This window comes from Varroa destructor, unplaced genomic scaffold (assembly GCF_002443255.2).
Source record: "Varroa destructor unplaced genomic scaffold, Vdes_3.0 BEIS01000002.1, whole genome shotgun sequence".
In the NCBI taxonomy this organism is placed as follows: domain Eukaryota; kingdom Metazoa; phylum Arthropoda; class Arachnida; order Mesostigmata; family Varroidae; genus Varroa; species Varroa destructor.
Window position 1 is genome coordinate 59,799,119 of NW_019211455.1, and position 17,694 is coordinate 59,816,812.

Genomic DNA, 17,694 nt, shown 5'->3' on the forward strand with positions numbered 1-17,694 from the left:
CCTAACGTGTTCAAGTTTTAGGGTAACAAAACCTGTGCGTGCTGCCTTTCCATCGATCTTTGAAGAATATCCTTGCAGGGACCAAGCAACTCTCGAAATGACTGATTCGTTTCGTCACACAGGGTTTACAAGCTAATCTTAGAATTAATACTATATGAATACGTGAGAGTATCTTCGGGTAGATACGTGTGAGTGCCGTCTTTCGTACATGCACGTTAGATCTCACTAAAACAATGCGTATAGTCATTGCTACATAATTAAATTGATGATAGTCTCATAATTACTTTTCAAGGTAATTCATCATTATTTCTTTTCAATGCACCAGATCGCTTCCACAAATATATTCTTGCAAAAATCATAGGTAAACCATGCGAAAACCATACGTGAACAAGTGTGGCATGCCTGACAAGATATGCTGCCGCACACACAAAGGCGGCCATGACAACAATGTAATAATTACAAGAAAGTCTACATTTCCAGTGACATAGTCGAAAACAGTCTAAGTCGACAGTAGATTACTTCTGCAAAACAACTACCTACAAATAATATATTCGGAAGAATAGTTAACTCTCAGAAAATTCGTCGCTTCGTTGAGGCTCTGCTTATAATGAAAACTTAGTTTGTTTGATACGTAGATAAACCACGGTAGGCCTTATTCTTCAGTCTCGACCACACTCCAGTCTCGCAAATAGCGGTTTGCTCGAAACATACTTTTTATTTTTAAAATGTGAGTTGCTTTTTATTGTTTTATATGTTTGGTGTTCTATAGACTTAAAGAATCATTAGGTATAATCATTAGATATTTCATTACGTCCATCTAACTTAGAAATTTTACTGTTAGAAAATTAATTTTTTAATAATCTTCATTAATGCTGGAGGAACTTGCTTTTATCACTACATTACCAAGTCGAACATAAGAAAGCATATCTCTTAGCCAGCGTATTTTAAGTTTATTAAAAAAAAACACGCAAATTAGTTAAATATCGCAATGCATATATTGTTCAAGGGCGTCCGTCATGTGCGTATACTTTCCCATCAGACCGTTTCATGCCACCTTTCTATCTAAATTGTAAACTGTAGTTGATTTTGTAAGTTTTGAGCTTGTCGCATAGGATGTATAAGTTTTGCGAAAGCTATTTATGTGGATTATAGTCCAAGTAGTCCAAACTTGTAATGCTCATATTGCCAATGAGGAATGTTTACGATGAACTTTGATCTTGAACATTCCGTGTCCCAAACAAACGGGATACCCTTGTAAAGAACAATACATAATACTACTAACTAGTAATTTTATGCTTCATGCAATGAACTAAGAAGTTGAACTAAGAAGTATAACTGAAACTGTTATTCCTAAGATAAACTTATCTTAGGAATAACAGTTTCAGTTATACTTCAACTAAGAACCAACCCAAAAAGGGCACAGTCGTTAACCAATAGTTGTAGAAAATCCGTTTCGATTATAAGGCCTTACTGATAATTACTCTGATCCACGTCGCCATCCCTGCTGTATGCTAGCCTAACTTATTATTACCGCCATCCACAACAACATTTTTACTTGCAGATTGTAAGTGTGATGAAATCTTAAATTTCAGTCGACATTGTCATATATTATTAAGCGCATTTGTAAAACCCCCAAATCTTGTATGCATTCAATTAGCTGTCTAAGGTTTATAGCAGAGCATAGCGAAACACAACAGCTCTATCAGTTATTCATTTTCTTGAACACGCATTTACGGGTTACACATTGTCCAAATGAATTTAGTAACTGGAACCCGGAATTCGTGATATAGTATCAAAGATTCATCGCTTTAAGCGCCTTGTAACATTATCATATACTTGCATACTTTCAATCACACTAGTTTTAAACTTTTTCTAACAAGCAACATTTGGCTTTAATACGTTATATAGGCGTACTTTCTGTTCTGTAACGTAGTTTTTATTGTAAAAGACCATAAGCAGCCAAATGTACAAGCCAGCATTTTTCATTCGATGCTGCTCCTTTGAAGTACTTTGTTAATATTTGATATACGTGTCAAACATCAGCTAACGCACGGTTTCTCCATTTTACTAAAATAAATAAATTTGTATCCTTAGAGTTCTAATCCGGATGCATCGAAGTCGCACTTTATCTTTAAAATACTTCTAAGCCCACCTGCAAGTATATTGCAAAGCTATGGGCATAAAAGAATGGCCAAAGTTATATCAAATAATTTATATTTATTGGCCCTATACCCTCCAAGTCCTATCTATAACATACTACATATATGTATAAGTTGTTGAAGAGGTATCGACCGTTTTCTCTTTAAATGGCTCCAAAATCTCAAGTAATATTAGTCGCGTGAGTGTTCTTTGAATACTAGGGTTTAGCTATACTCCATGTGTTAGCATTATTAGAATGCCTTGATTTAAGGTAGAGCACCTTGAGGACGATTGAACTTTTGCAAAAAGTCGCTGTGCTTTACAATTTTATTACACAAGGACAAATTCAGCCCAGATCCATAGAAAAGCTTGTGCTGTTCATGGTCAAGGTTACTATGATTTATCACTTGTGATCACAGCTTTAGATTTTGTTGCCTTTCTGTAAACTTTCGCAGATGCGCATAAAATTAAGTGAATTATTTTGCATCAATCTCTGTGCCATTAAAACACTGCACTTTTTTTTTCTAGTCAGCTTTCCCCAAACTGTTTAAAACTATTTATTGATTCTCATGGCTACTCACGTGTTGATTTCACTCAACTTTCGCAATATTTCATCAACTTACCCCGTAATTGGTTGACCACTACGGAGACCACCTTTGACATCAGATCTTCCAAAACGGAAGCTACAGAACCATTTTTGGATCGTTTCTTCTCATGATGCATCTTACCCAGAAACAGCGGATATTTTTCCATGGTCCTGGACCGTATTTTTCTTCATATTGTAATAAATGTAATTTTTGTAAAAATTCCACCCGTCTTCGAGGCGCTCTATTTTAAGTCTAAACGCATTTCAACAAAAACACATCTGCTACCGCCGAATTTCATTTTTCAAAGGATCGTGACAACCCATATTATTTGCAATAAGTGACTTTGAAGCCATCTAGGTAAAAAAACGTTCAATACTTTTTCGACAACCCAATATCATGGTAAGTCCGTGCATTTATCAATTAAAACCGCACCCATTCTAATGTTATTAATTCCACAAAATTAACTACGGATGGTCCTTTCTGTGAAGCTGTGTACAAGCACTATATTACATAGATTATATACATTTTGAGCCTCGAGCCTTTATTGTAGAGGGGAGCCGCTTCAAGGTGTATTAATTTTGATTTGATTTCAATCAAAGGTTTCTTCACTCAGTATGGCATGGGTCGTTAGTGCCAGAAAGGTACAGGTACTGTCGTTACGACAGCGTTGGCTACGCAAATATTAGATGATCTACGTTTGACATGACATCAGTGCTTGCAGCCATATACCGGCTTACTTTATCCATGACCTACTTGACCTCGAGCAGATCTTAAAGATTCTCACATCTACTAGTATGGCTCAATTAATTTAAGCTCTTTTTCCTAGAGTAGTAGCGTAGAGTGCATCGATATCTGCTTGGTAAAATTGCTGGATTTGTTTCCGACGGATCTTTAGCGCAGCAGTCACTAAGCCGGACTCCGGAAGCCATTCCTCTACGCACAGTTTTACCTGAAACCAGTTTAAATGTCCATAACCAGGCCTTAGTAGTAATTCACGTATATTTACATGTTTTGTCCAATGTAAACGTGATGTTAATTTCCAACGATCGTTGCGGTATATATTAAACAGCCCAAACATGAGCAGTCGAAGCTATGGCAGTAGAATCTTTAAACAGGAAAGAATGAAATATATTTGATAAAACAGATTTTTCACGTTAAAAATACAACATTGACTAACGGCTGCCCTGACCTTTAATAAGCGTGCATTTCAGTTTTAGTAATATACCCTTTATTTTTCTTCTATTCGAATTGTTCTTACACATTAATCTTTCTACAATGCAATATAAATGCTCACAGTGTTACCTTTGTCGGGATTTCCATTTTGTGTAGGCCGACCTTTTTACCATGGTCTGCGATAACCTTCGTTACGTATTCCAGTACTGCAGGGTCCCAACATATCTGTTCATGTGTTAGCGATGTTTTCCCTAAGTGGCTAGCAATTTTGGCCAGAGCCTAAATCAAATAAACAAAATCACACATATAAACGCTTGTTTCTCATATTACCAGCACTGTAACATACATAAAAACGCTTTTCTTGCAAAACCCTTCGGGGTATTTCATACCTAGATCAAAAAGGATGCGCGCGTGTCAATTGCAAAATACGGCGCGAATACTGAAGGGCTGTAAATATTATTGTTGGAATGTTTATAAAGAGGTAGAAGCTCATCAGTAACGTCATTTTAGTGAAAAAACGCCACCTTTATTTCATACGATTTTTTGGTAGATGTTATATAGCTTGTTAATAAAAGTGCTAGATGTAGTATTTGCTTCCTACCTGAGCATTTGGGCACACCAACGCGATGAGGTACGTATGAAATGAACTGCCGACAACACACACGTTATCCACAAAGGGAAGAACTTTTAATTCCATTTCGACCTGTAAATATTTATATATATGACATGCTTTACTGTATACTTATATATATATATATATATATATATATAATGTAAAAGCAAACTCGTGCGCTACTCGGACGCCTCAACAACAGTTTGGTTAGAAACCTTCCTTAATAAATAAATGTACCACAATCGACTTTGGAAAAACAGCAACACTTACGCCAGTACAAATCTTAAATTGTAAATTTACATACACATAAAGCTCAATCCTTACCTTTCCTAAAGAGACGTACTCGCCAAACTGAAGTTTTATGAGATCTTTCTTTCTGTCGATAATTTTGAGAGTGCCGTTGGGATAGATCTCGCCAATGTCTCCTGTGTAAAACCAACGCGTTCCCCCTTCATGACAAAACACTTCCCGGGTCAATTCCTGTACAGCAGTGATAAGTATCGACTAAGGATTCATTAGTATTTTCCACATGGTTGTAAAACTAATGTGGTGGAACTTTTTTAATTATCCAATATCCAATAGCCAATATCAGCATAACGTCTGGGGACTTTCACAATTAACTATTTTGATAGGACTGATTCCTTTGAGATTAATAAAGAGATAAATACATTGTACAACTTATGCGTACGATATGCGATAAACATGAGACTGGTGTTGCATGGCTGACATGTAATATGAAGTACCTCGTTCTTATAGTAACCTTTCGTTACACATTCACCTCCGACGACAATTTCACCTCGGGGATATGGTTTGTCAGTGACATAATATCCAGCTTCTTCCCAGTCCACGAGCTTAATCATGCACCCACTTAAAGGAGGTCCCACACGGCCCTAGCATTGAAAAAAATAATTTATCAGCACATACCTTTCTTTTATATTCTTTATGATGTAATCAGCTCCGAACGAATACAAGTTAAATGAAGTGCCTACATGTACAATCCGGTTAACATAGAGTTAGCTTTGATCAGCTTCAACATAACAAATAAGGATATACCTTTGATACGTCCGTTTTCAGCATAGCGGTAGCAGCCGCTGCTGTCTCTGTAAGTCCATAGCCTTGAATGACGGTACAACAAAAAGCAGCCTGAATGAAGCTGTGCGTCTCTTCCGAGAGCGGTGCGGATCCTGTAACGATAGTGCGAACCCGGCCACCCAAGATACTGCCAAGCTAAGCAGTCGGAGGGCAGAATTAAACGAATAAAATAATTCGCCAATTTGAAATGTGCGAATAACAAAATATAAGAAAGTCAACATATATTGCTATATACAGAAAAATAGGTTTTGAGAAAGTTCCCACGTATGGAAATTCGTAGTGTTACCACATTGACTTGGCTGCAATATTTACATATTTAACTAATTGTTGTCTTTTTTGCTTACACATAAGTGATACTAACTTATAATTAAGCCAAGTAAGAGCCATAACTATGTTATGTCTGAGGCACGGGGAAATTAAAACGCTTGTTTTGAACAACTTTTTTAGGCCACTACCTTCTTGAAAATGAGTCGATTAAGGAGGGGTGTATCATAATCCCATTTTTGCCAAGCTATCTTGTAAGCGATCGCCCAGTCGAAGAATACACCAGCGAAGGCTCCACGGGTTCGCGCGCCCTCCACTATCCCTTTTTTGATCCGATCTAAAATCAAAGGAACACCTATGAGGTAGGTCGGACGAAAAAGGGATGCGTCACCACGTTCACCTTCCTAAATATGCAACGAGAAATTGATGTCCACACGTTATAAAGCTGTGTCACATGGTTATCATTATATATTTTGTAATGACGTTGCTAAGTCGAACAAATATGGGATCAGAAATGACTAGTCATCCTTTCTTCGGTATGAATATATTACACCTCATGAAATGCTCCTCTAAAAATTATTTAATTTTACGTCCACATTATATCGTTAAGCATTTCCTCGGACAATTGGTTTACAGCACGGAAGGAAGTGTGTCTAGGTCAAATTCTAATCTGAACCAGATCACTAGTTCTAGTCTAAGTTAATGGACAAGCACGCGAACCACGTTATGACGGAAAGATGAAATACTACTCTGGGAATCTCTTCCCATTTTGTTAATAAAAAACGTGTTGATGTTTTCATTCTACTACAAATTAATACATGTTCAAACCTTAATAGCTGTGCTTCGGTCAGTTAAAGTTAAAGGTGAAGAATAGCCGATACAGATGCCGAGGGAAAGCGCAAGCGACTCAGCAGCCAATTCAAGAACGTGCGCTAGAGGCAGATATGCGATGTATCTTTCGTTGCTGATATCCTGACCCTGTAGAAAAATAAAATATTTATCTGCCGTGATAAAAATAGCTGCGTGATGCCTAGCTGCATGATGATTCGACATTCAAAATCGTATTATATTGCTTATTGAGGCTGCACTTGGTCAGTACATCAATTATTGTTTCTCGCGTAAAAGTAATTCAGAGTTAGCTTAGCATGCAGGAACAATTACCTTTTATTTAGTTATACATTAGCAAAATAGTTGTTTGTAGGCTTCATCTAATTTCATCTGGTTCTTTCTAATTCGCACCAAAAAATTATTTAAGGTAGTGTGTAGTACTTACTGAGGACGCTAATACGGGCGCCATTCCTTTAGCCGACGCAACAATATTTTTATGGGAGATCATTACCCCTTTTGGAATTCCTGTTGAACCGGAAGTATACATCAAGATGGCCGTATCCTCTGAAGTTGGAGCCTCGCCCTGCATTGCATTAATTTCATTTATTAAAAGCTGGCACAATTCTTCTCTTTGTGATCTTTTCGCATCATTTTTTTTTTCAAATACAGTAGGTAAATAGTGATTTCCTAAAAATAGTTTATTCCATTACAGCGTCTATTCTAGTATATTCTCAAAATATAGATTCAAAAATACCAAGCAACTCACTCTTCGGAGTTTGAGCTGCCTCGTATATGCGTGGTAATTGGACGGTTTAGAAGTTTTAGCTTCAACAGTCTAACCAATATTATCTTCCTACCTTAAGTTCGGGATCAGCATTCTTGCCAGCATCCTGAAGCTGCGTCCAGCTGACAAGGTTGATGGCCTGCACTCGTTCTGGTCCATTCTTTGCAACATGATTTTCTATGTAGATAATATGTGTAATAGACTGCATCTTTGGGAGAGCTTTCACAACCTTCGGTAAAAGCTCTTGGGAAGTGACAATATGAGTTGATTCAGTCTGGTTGATTCCTGATAGGAGCCACAAAGGAAACAGTATGAGATAATTACTGAAGTGAGCACATGTGAGGTGTAGTTTGGATACAATGCATTTAGCAATTCTTGCGCGAAAGCAGTTCATATATTGGATATCACAAAAATAGCCATTTTAATGTTATATCGGATATTGGTCACATTGGATTATGGTTAGCAATTCGATAAACTTTTGGAGTACGGTCGGTACCAACCATGTACAATTCCATCTTCCCCAAGTGTAGTATAGATCGTAACAACAGTTACGTTTAGTCTCAGAAGAGCTTGCGCTGTTATCATCCACTCGATTCTAGTGTCTGCAAAAATTGCCACGTTTTGACGAGGCCGGACGCCTAGAGCAAGAAAACCCCTAACAAAAAATAAGTCGATACATTAATTAGATTACTGCAATAACGACTTTCGTTTAAGTCATATGAGAAAATTATTATTAAAACTTGTGTCTATAACCTCTACTTACACAGGTGAAAAATCATGATAGGAGGCGATGTCTAGCAGGTGTATGTGTCTGCTTATTTTAAAATCATCTAAAAGCGACGATTACATGAAAATCATGGCACTATTATTTGCTTAAAATAATGGTTCGCATTTTTTCACGTGATAATTTGAATCTTGCCCTACCAAGATTTAAACTGGAAGTCCTACCTTCCGGTGAGATCAAGTAGTTCATCAAACTGTTTGTATGTGATAAATTTGTAATCACTGGCAAGGCGAAGTTTTTTGAAGACTTTCCCATTAGGTTGAACCTCATTCTCTTCAGCCAATACCTTCAACGTACGATTAATACAGGCACGTATTAATGTAAAATCTTGCATGTTAGGCAATAAAGGGTACATATTTTTCTCTTTCTTTCTCTCTCTTCTTTATATATATATATATATATATATATATATATATATATAGAAGAGAGAAAGAAGCACTTTCGTTATGAACATATGATCATAGAATTCATGTGCTGTAATTCACGAAAAAAACGATGCGAACTGCCAGGTCTTGTAAATCTTGCGCGTTTCAGTCTCTCACACCTTTGAAAACTTACAAATTGTATATATAGATCATACATATATAGCGGCTCACCCAACGTGTTCCGAGGCACTCTTTATCGCCGTATAATGCAATAGCTCGCCGAATTAGTTGATCAACTGTCGTGATTCCCTTGAAGATTTCATAGTCGGGTACAGTGACTGGTGCCCAAGGCGATTGTGGGTCACCCGGCTTCAATGGGGCGGCGTATAAAGTTGATCTAATTCACATTTAGGGAGCGGCAAAGTGCTATGAGATGAGATTACTAAACTTCACTATCTCGCATAAGGCTTTGTTCGTTGTCATGTCAATGATTGGAGTTGAAACGATTTTGCATGGTTCGCATGAAAACCGAAAATGAATACATGATTTTGGACAAAACTTTAAAAGCCACCAAATGACAACGTCATTGAGCACACAAATAATTATTTCTACGCGGGGTAAGGGAAAATAGTAGATGTTGGAGTTACAACTGACCTTGCGAAACTCTGCCTCCAGGGTCGCTGTATTATAGTGTAGACAGGTAGTGTAACAATATCATATGCAAAGCTAAGCATGCGGATTAGCCCCACAGCCAAATGAGCCTTTAATCCAGGGTTCGATGATTTTGATGAATCTGCAGACATCCCTTTTCAGGTGGTTTCAAGTCTTTTTTGGTCGCTCAATCCAGAAATTCAGTTGTTAGGCGTTGATACCTCCTAAAACTGCTATCACAATGGAAAAGTTGTGGCCTGCAATGTCCAAAAACATAAGCAAATGGCTTACGTAAAATGATATACAAAAAATACCTAGCAATTCATGCAGTTTGCTTATAACAAAGTGCTCGATACGTCATATCTTTTCAAAAACTGATTCAATGAAGGTAAGATACTTTCCCTTATAAAGGATCAATCAAACCATTAGTTTCAATCAATACGATACAACATGGGCGATACACACCCCTTAAAATTCAAACAGGTAGAACAGTCATTCAACTAAGCTTTAGTACACATAATAAGCATTTTGGTCTAGGGGGCAGAAGCTTTTGTTTTGTCCAACATAGTAAAGGTAGTAAGTCCCAGGTAGCACTAATGATGGGACAGCACAAAACGTAGTGTTTATCAAAGATACCAATCACGTAAGGTACGTAAATTGTACACGATTTGCTGAAGCGTTCTGCAGTTGAAGCTCGGCAACGCTACAAAAAAGCTCTGAGGGAGCAGTTCGGGAAAACTTTTTTTTTTTTTCGCCTATACTCTTAGCAATAGAACTACGCTTTAGTTCAAGATGAGATAAATCATCGGTCACGCTTTGCGTCCTTTAACAAGTTTAATTATAATTACCTATTAATAGAACGAAAAAGATCAAGGTACATCGTTCGTTGCTGACCTAAAAGAATCCAGCACGTGCCTATCCATCCAGAATAGAATACTGTAGCTTCTATGAGCTTTTTAAAAACGTAAATAAATAGTTTATTCAGATGAGTTTTACCGACTTATCCCTTTCTGTTGTATAGAAGCAAACTCTCACCTGAAGGCAACGGATCACGTGCTAATGTTTGCTTTTACTTTCTCAGTAACCTCTCTCTTGTTAGCAAGAACGTCGGTTGAGGTTTACATGTTAACACATGATATAAGACTAAAGGCTACTTGAATGAGTTGGTAGAAGATAGCTCTTCAGAAAGACTAGAAGGAAAATGTCACTGCAGAAGGCGGTGCACCAAAGGCACATTAAATGTTGGCACCTAAACACTAAGATGCACGTTAAATACGAAGGCCAGGGGAACACTAAAAAGCGGTATTTGTCGTAATATACTATCTTAAGGAAGTTGCATGAGGCCGGAATGCAAGATTTATATGATATAAATAGTTTTAGAATACGTAGCGGAAAACACTAACCAAGCAAGCATTTGATATCGCGCAATGAATCAGAGCTGTAAACACATACTATAATATGCAAAGAATATCGACTGAGAAGGTATAGTAAGCACCAGGAAACTAAAACAAATTATCAGTGTTTGAGGAAACGCGCAGTTCTTACTCTTCTAGGAATGCCCAGAAATGTAATTACATTAATTACTCTGTCATATTGTTATATATATAGTACGATACAATGTTATACTTGATATACTACCAACCTTAAACGTATTATAATTGAACATTGACCAACTTATAGACATAACGATATTTGCTACAGTTTCGATTTTTGCATTACCAGCCGTATGTAATTATACATGCCTAAAAGACAATTTTACGTCGAATGTTTTGTTGGGCTCTCCCAACTCTATTTTTGCTATAAACCGACATAGCTATTTACCCCGCCAACTGTCGCGTCCTTAGGCGTGCTGAGAGCAATCTGCTTCCTAGAAAGAAAAGGTGTTAGCGAAGACTTCTAAACAAAGCTACAACGAGCTTTTCTAGTCCAAAGCCTGTATTTCTGTTTTTGTCATAAATAAGACATATTGCTAAACAGGCTATGCCGAAACACAATTTATTAAGGAAAGCCAATAACGAACAACCTAAGCGCTAATGTTGTTATTTTAGCATCAATTAGACGAAATGAGAAGTATAAATCTATAGCTTATGTGGTACTAGATGCACTCGAGTTCCATTTAAGATGCCTTTTTTTTAAGAATGTAACTCATCCAATGCCCAACAAAAACACCTGTTCCATACTCGACCACTTTATCTCACTCTAGTAATTATGTAATTATAGACGCACCTTCATTATTTCTTTTTATGCTTATAATCAGGTGTCACGTTGTTTGTTTTTCTGAGTTACTGAGACGAACTTCTATATCTTTTATTGAGAAACATATACAAGCACAAGTAAGTTCACCTACTCATTACTTCTCAACAAAATTAAAGTGGCCAGGCAAATCTGGTCTATTGACCGGATTCGCCTGGCCAATTTATCTTTAATCTCGAGTGCGCCTCCCAAAAAATAGGTGAGAAGGGCGACGAATGAGCGAATATTTTAGCACCCCTGCGTGACAGCGAATATGAATTCTTGTATCCACTTCTACGGATTGTAATCATTGAGGAGTAGGAAAGGTCACCTTATCACCATCATCATGTAGTCGAATAAATATGATTTCGGCCTATGGCTGTGTGCGTAACCTGGTAGTTCTAAGACTATAAGAGTAAAAAATAGCGCATCGTTTGCTCACAATAGAAAGAATCTTAGTATGCTACCGGTGAAGAAAAAAATAACTAATCACGAAGATGATGAGAAGGTGGCAAGAGTATGAGAAACCTTTACTGAAGCCGTTAGACCTTGATCATGTTAAGTGATTTCGGTGCCTCTCAACTGAGTGAAGAGTTTCGCAAGTGGTCAAATTGACTGGTGGTTATAGGTTTAATGTAAAATCGAAGCTACTACGATACAAGGTAAAGCATTCAACGAAAGTGACAACAAATCATTTATGTGCCGCTTCCCATGCACACAAATTCAACGATAGCGCTCAATTAATATAAAAAAGCACTAAAGTTTAGTTTATATGCGACTCTGTGTTAATGCCTACCAGTACCTTACGTAAAAACACATACCTGGTAAGAAGCGTAACTCAAATCTAATTACTAAGGAAGGGCTCTGGTGACCACGAAAAGCTTTTACACCTTCTACAATATTGCAAGAAATCATTTAAAACAATAAGCAAACCGCTTACAACTGATAATATATGCTTGCATCGGACTGAAAACTTACTACCAAAATCTTTGTTAACGACCTATTTCCTGTAGCGCGGAGAATAGTCTCCGACTATGGTACGGTTCGCGACTTTATTGATATTCCCACCGGTCAGACTTCACTGCATGGTGAACAGATATTACGAATCTAAACAATTTGAGATCTCTAAGTTTGGTGACCGATCAACTTTACCACAGTAATAGACTTGATCCGTCACAGAGAAAAAAAACAGTAAATGTGCAGTAAGTACTGTAAAAATTCGGTAATTGATTCAGTAGTTCTGATATTTAAGCCGTGTTCATTGATCTAAAACGCTGCTTGTATAACAATCTATTGCTTGTCGATAAGACCTATTTCTCCTGCTTTTTCAAAAGGAGTTCACCTTTTCCGATACGTTAATAACCTCGATATGTAGAAAACAAGTCTCGAGTGTTCCCTTTCTTTGATTATTGCTATCGATTCATTATGGACTCACCTTTTAATATTTAAAATTTTATAAACATCAAATATATTCGAGATTCTTAAAGCAAAGTCGTCTATTTTTATAGAAAACAGATAGAAGCATAGAAAAATTACTAAGCTTATTAATTTGTCGACTCAACAATTGTAATGATAACTTAACTCCAACTTTACTATTACCCTTGCTTGTGCTAAAACGTTCCTTTCGATGTATCAGACACTAATCTATCTTAAAGTAAATGACATAAAGATAAATAACAAGAGAAAATTAAACGGAGAAGTGACACATCGTCTTTGCAGAAAAATAACTTTTTAAAATGTGCATTGTTAGAAAATGGTCTGCAACTGTAAATGCGCACGTAAGAAGTCGAGCTTAGTCGAACAGGATGATATCATTCACTTGCACAGAAAATCGTTAGCAGATTTTACTGGGATGCATATATTTTATCCATACGTCTCTTCTATTCGACTGAGCTTGAATTTGGTATATGGCGCACCATATGTCTGACATGAACCATATAATTATTTTCCAAACTTAATAAGATAAGAAAACGAAGTTTGCCTAATCGCAAAACTGAGGCACCTATAACGTGTAAGGAGATCCGACACTTCCTAGGAACTATCAAATGCGATATAATGTCGTGTGCTGTAATGTAAACATATATACATATTCTTTTTTGTTGGCAACGTTTGTTGTCAAGGGTCGAACAAGCCAAACTTCGAGACGAAGTTTCTTAAAAAACACATCTGCACAGCCATCTGTAGGTTAGCAATACGACAACATTCACGAAGAGGTAAAGTACACGACGTATTTTTCTGCACAAGTGACGCCTTTTGAAAAATTAAAAGTACCGTGGGTTTTGGTAGCGAATGAAGATCTAGCCGAGTAGATGTTCGGTCCAAACTAACAATGTGTTTAGAATTAACTAGAAGAACGTAGGTTCCGTTTGCTACAAGCTTCATAATTTAGAATGTACATGTAAAGATAGTCCCTAAAGAGATACCGGGCAGCTGATAGGGTCCTAATAATCCGATAAACCTTGCTCTCAGAAGTAATCGTCATCAGAAGACCTTGCAGCTTCTTCATTGAACTGTATGTCGCAATGAACTTTATTCATTTTAAAGGTAAGATACTGTCATCAAGGCAAGGACTGTGGCACATCTTGATTAAAAGTCTATTGAAGCATCCAAAACTAACCGGTTATTACTTTTTAACAACGGCTTTTCGAGAAAGTGCAATATTTATGAAAGCTGTGATTTTAATAGCGTTAGAACTACGAATGGTAACGCCACGGGAATATATTCACTACGGCATATTCGTGCATAGGCATGCAAGCTTCTTTTCCAATTGTAAGTGTCATTAGATAATGGATTGTCAGCTATTGTCAAATCCACTTTTATACTTATATTCAATACAAAGATCGAGCTGTTTTCTGGAAATCTTTGATTGATCTGTATTTCTGGCACTTTTATTTAGGAAAGATTAAATTTGACTGAAGCCAGATTTAATTTTTCCTTTCATTTTTTTTCATATCTTCACTTAGTTTTTTTTCCATAATGACTGGACATTTTGGTACATTGCTCCGAAAGACTGGTTTAGTTCTTAAGATACGAAAAGACAATAACGTCTTGAAAAAGTTTCACATCGATATTATTTCGAAAAAAATATACTATTATAGAAAACGGTGATGTGAATAAAAATGCTTACGTTTCTTAGGTCGGATGTATGAGTTAGCCAAATTTCAGTTTGCCCAGTGTATATTTGCACTCACTGGCTGCTTTCAATTAAAAAAAATGGCTGTTGTAAAAGAGACACATATGTCACACTGTGACACCTTAATTTTGTAGTGTCGGGCCGTTAGCGATAATGACTTTGTCGCCTATAGCGTGTAGCTATATAGTAGAAGCGAAGCTTAGAGCTTTCTTGAAAGCATTTTTAAACGAAACCTCGTAAGCAACATTTAACGATTCCATAATTAGTCAATTACAGCTCTCGGAAGATTCCAATATTTTTTTAGAAATTTAGTACCCTCCAGGATTATCCGATGTTATGGGATGCTCATTTGGAGTGTATGCTTCTCAAGTCACGTATTACTGTTATTGTGATATACCTTCTAATAGTAATAATTCGACGAATAGATGTTCTATTATATGCAAGTCGTCAGAAATATTCAATCGAAACTACAACCGATATCGGTTCTACCGATACATAAGCATCAAAAGTTCATATATCTAGCATTGTTTTTGTTTTGGTCTCTTGCCTGCTCCTTCGCTATAATATTAATGAAATCGAAGTTAATTTCAAGAAACACTGACTTCACTTTAATATTGAATTTATCGTAGTCAGTTACTTTCATATATAGGATCCAAAGCACGAGGGATGGTAATTGTAATCTAAACCCACCGCACGCGTGAACAAATTATGCTAATTCTAAACAATTTCACCAAAAGTATGCTTCAAGCTATTATTGCATCTGAAAAGAACGAATGGTTTCTTGTATGAGGTGTTAGGCTTACGAATTACGTGAAAATATGTTCTGGTGTCCCAAGATGCTTACTAGCAGATGGTGTATCTCTGCCGCACAGCTCTATTATACTTCGTTGAGCTAACAAAATATATCTGGATTGCAACGCTATGCCGCAATCCTTTCATTAGACAGTATTTCGAACATTTAATTCAGCACAAATGGATTTTAGGTTTGAATTTTTGTAGCAAGAAAATTGAGTTCAAAGATGCATGCTGAAACTGTGATTACCGGTAGGCTTGGTACAGCATAAATAAAGTGTTACCAGCTTCAAACTCGCAATAATATGTGTACGCATGCGCCTTGCTGGTAAAGATCTATGAAAAACACTATTATAGCTGCTCATAGAGCTAGCATTAAAGTGTAACCACATCTAATTACTTCCTAAATAGCCATGGATTGTTCTGTCGAAAGCAGACACAAAATATGCCATCACTAACAGTATTTAACTGCAGCCGTCAGCTTCTTATATTTAACAATCTTTCATAACCATATCGAAGCGTGTCTACAGGGTCTTGCCTTTTAGTAGTACTGCGTTTCTTTGAGTGCTATCAGAGCGACAAAGCATAGCCTTGAACTTATACCGCCAGCTGTTTGGCGAGAAATAACGCACTTTAACAGGTTGGCCCCACAGAGGCATTTAGAGAGGACCAAGTTCCTTGTTTTATTTACACGTATATGTTTCAAAAGCGCTTGTTCCGTGATTTTCAAGTAGCTTTGCTTGCGTAATTTACTAGGATAATTGCTTGCAACTATATACAAATGACTAACAATCCTCTAAGGCATATAAGCTAAGCATAGAAGCCACTCATTTATATCAGCACGAGGTCCTTCTGTCTCTTATTTATAATTGGTGAACCTATCCAGTTAATTGTCACCGTGACCGTAATTTATGGCAGATTTCATAAACTTGAAAAATACAGCGCTAGCTTGATGTATTTGCATATGTTGCTCGACATAAAACACGGCCGGGTTATTCAAGTACTAAACTGTTGCATTATACGCATGAACCGTATTTTTAGTATCAGCATATACGACCTGCTTCTTAGCGTATGCGAATAAAGCACATATTGGCTAACGCTGCGTACCCCTTACATTATTATAAGCCTGTCCGTTAGCCGGCCCTAAACAAGAAGCTATTGGATTTGCTTCTCTTCTGACATGTTAAGCTTCTGCACTTGAGTTAAGCTAGTATGTAGCTTTTCAATTTAAAATTTCTTTCAATTTAGTTCTGGAGGGTACGCACCTTTAAAATCCAACACCTCACAGCTAACCATAACACCACGGAGTTTTTTACGTATAATTTAGATAGGATAAGTTTAATCACACTCTATTTCTGTCTCTTGTTTGATTGGAAGAAGTCCACGCTAGGGCTGTCGAAGCACTATAGAAATAGTCGATCAGTCCGTATTCGTAGCAGTCTGCCGAGCGGTTAGAAGGCCCAGTCTACGTGTGCTCTTGCCTCTTGAATCGGGGTCTCGGGCCCGACTGTGTCTACGCTCGGAGTTGTGGTGTAAACCTTGCTACTTACTATTGTTGTACTATTGTCGACGTTTGTGTCGTTGCTTGTGGCAGTAGTGCCGACGACTAATGCAACACAGCTTTGATCGTTTTGGTCCCGCTTGATGATTCTGACCCGCTAATGCGCAGTCTCGGTTTCCATTAGGGTTTTCTACAAACGCCAACTTACTACAAAATCGATACGTCATGAGTGATTATGGTTCTTTCCAGCCGCTATATCGAGTCGTTTAAAATAATTCTTTACATCAACGAAATAGTGGACGGGTTATTTTTAATGCCTTCCGGTAGCTGATAGATAGACACATTTTAAGGTTGCTTCGAGGGTGAAAGTGCATATTCAAATCATTACTTACTGTGACCTCTACTTAACCCTATGATGATCCTCACATTATTATCAGAGAAGCAGCTCTTAAACTGACTTTGTTAATGGTAGACTAATCGTTATCCTAATCTAATCTATTCGCTGGATTATAAGCGAAAGATATCTCACAGAATGGCTCCTTTTTGTGATAAAATTATGCATTTTTCGTGCTTGCTTCTAACCTGCTCAGGTGTTTCCCTAAGGTTTCTAGTTGCTTCTTTTTTAAAAATAGTACCTTTTCTTTCATATGAGTTATTAAAATATCAAAGAAAAGGGGTTTATTACTACTACGTAAAATATATCTTTAGCGTCTTGCGTCCCATTATGGATCCATTATCTAACACCTGAAATAAGTC

The 17,694-nt window shown here is 37.1% G+C and overlaps 1 protein-coding gene across 8 annotated transcripts; it reads right to left on the reverse strand.

Moving 5' to 3' along the window:
- Positions 1–930: 930 nt before the first annotated feature.
- On the reverse strand, positions 931–17,110 carry LOC111245021 (long-chain-fatty-acid--CoA ligase 4-like). 8 transcript variants are annotated; one of them, XM_086980079.1, is made up of 15 exons: positions 16,988–17,110; positions 9,284–9,537; positions 8,861–9,026; positions 8,429–8,550; positions 7,981–8,135; positions 7,554–7,765; positions 7,142–7,279; positions 6,697–6,846; positions 6,060–6,272; positions 5,566–5,739; positions 5,256–5,402; positions 4,837–5,016; positions 4,501–4,602; positions 4,029–4,178; positions 931–3,675 (listed from the first exon to the last, which is right to left on the reverse strand). In XM_086980079.1, exons 2-15 carry the CDS (start codon positions 9,430–9,432, stop codon positions 3,535–3,537), a joined length of 2,199 nt encoding a protein of 732 aa, XP_086836205.1. In that variant the 5' UTR covers positions 9,433–9,537; positions 16,988–17,110; the 3' UTR covers positions 931–3,534. The 8 variants fall into 8 exon arrangements, with proteins under 8 accessions (XP_086836205.1, XP_086836202.1, XP_022648468.1 ...); XM_086980076.1 differs by lacking the exon at positions 16,988–17,110 and adding an exon at positions 16,703–16,962; XM_022792733.2 differs by lacking the exon at positions 16,988–17,110 and adding an exon at positions 16,703–16,961 and having other exon boundaries at positions 4,837–4,992.
- Between the last annotated feature and the right edge of the window lie 584 nt (positions 17,111–17,694).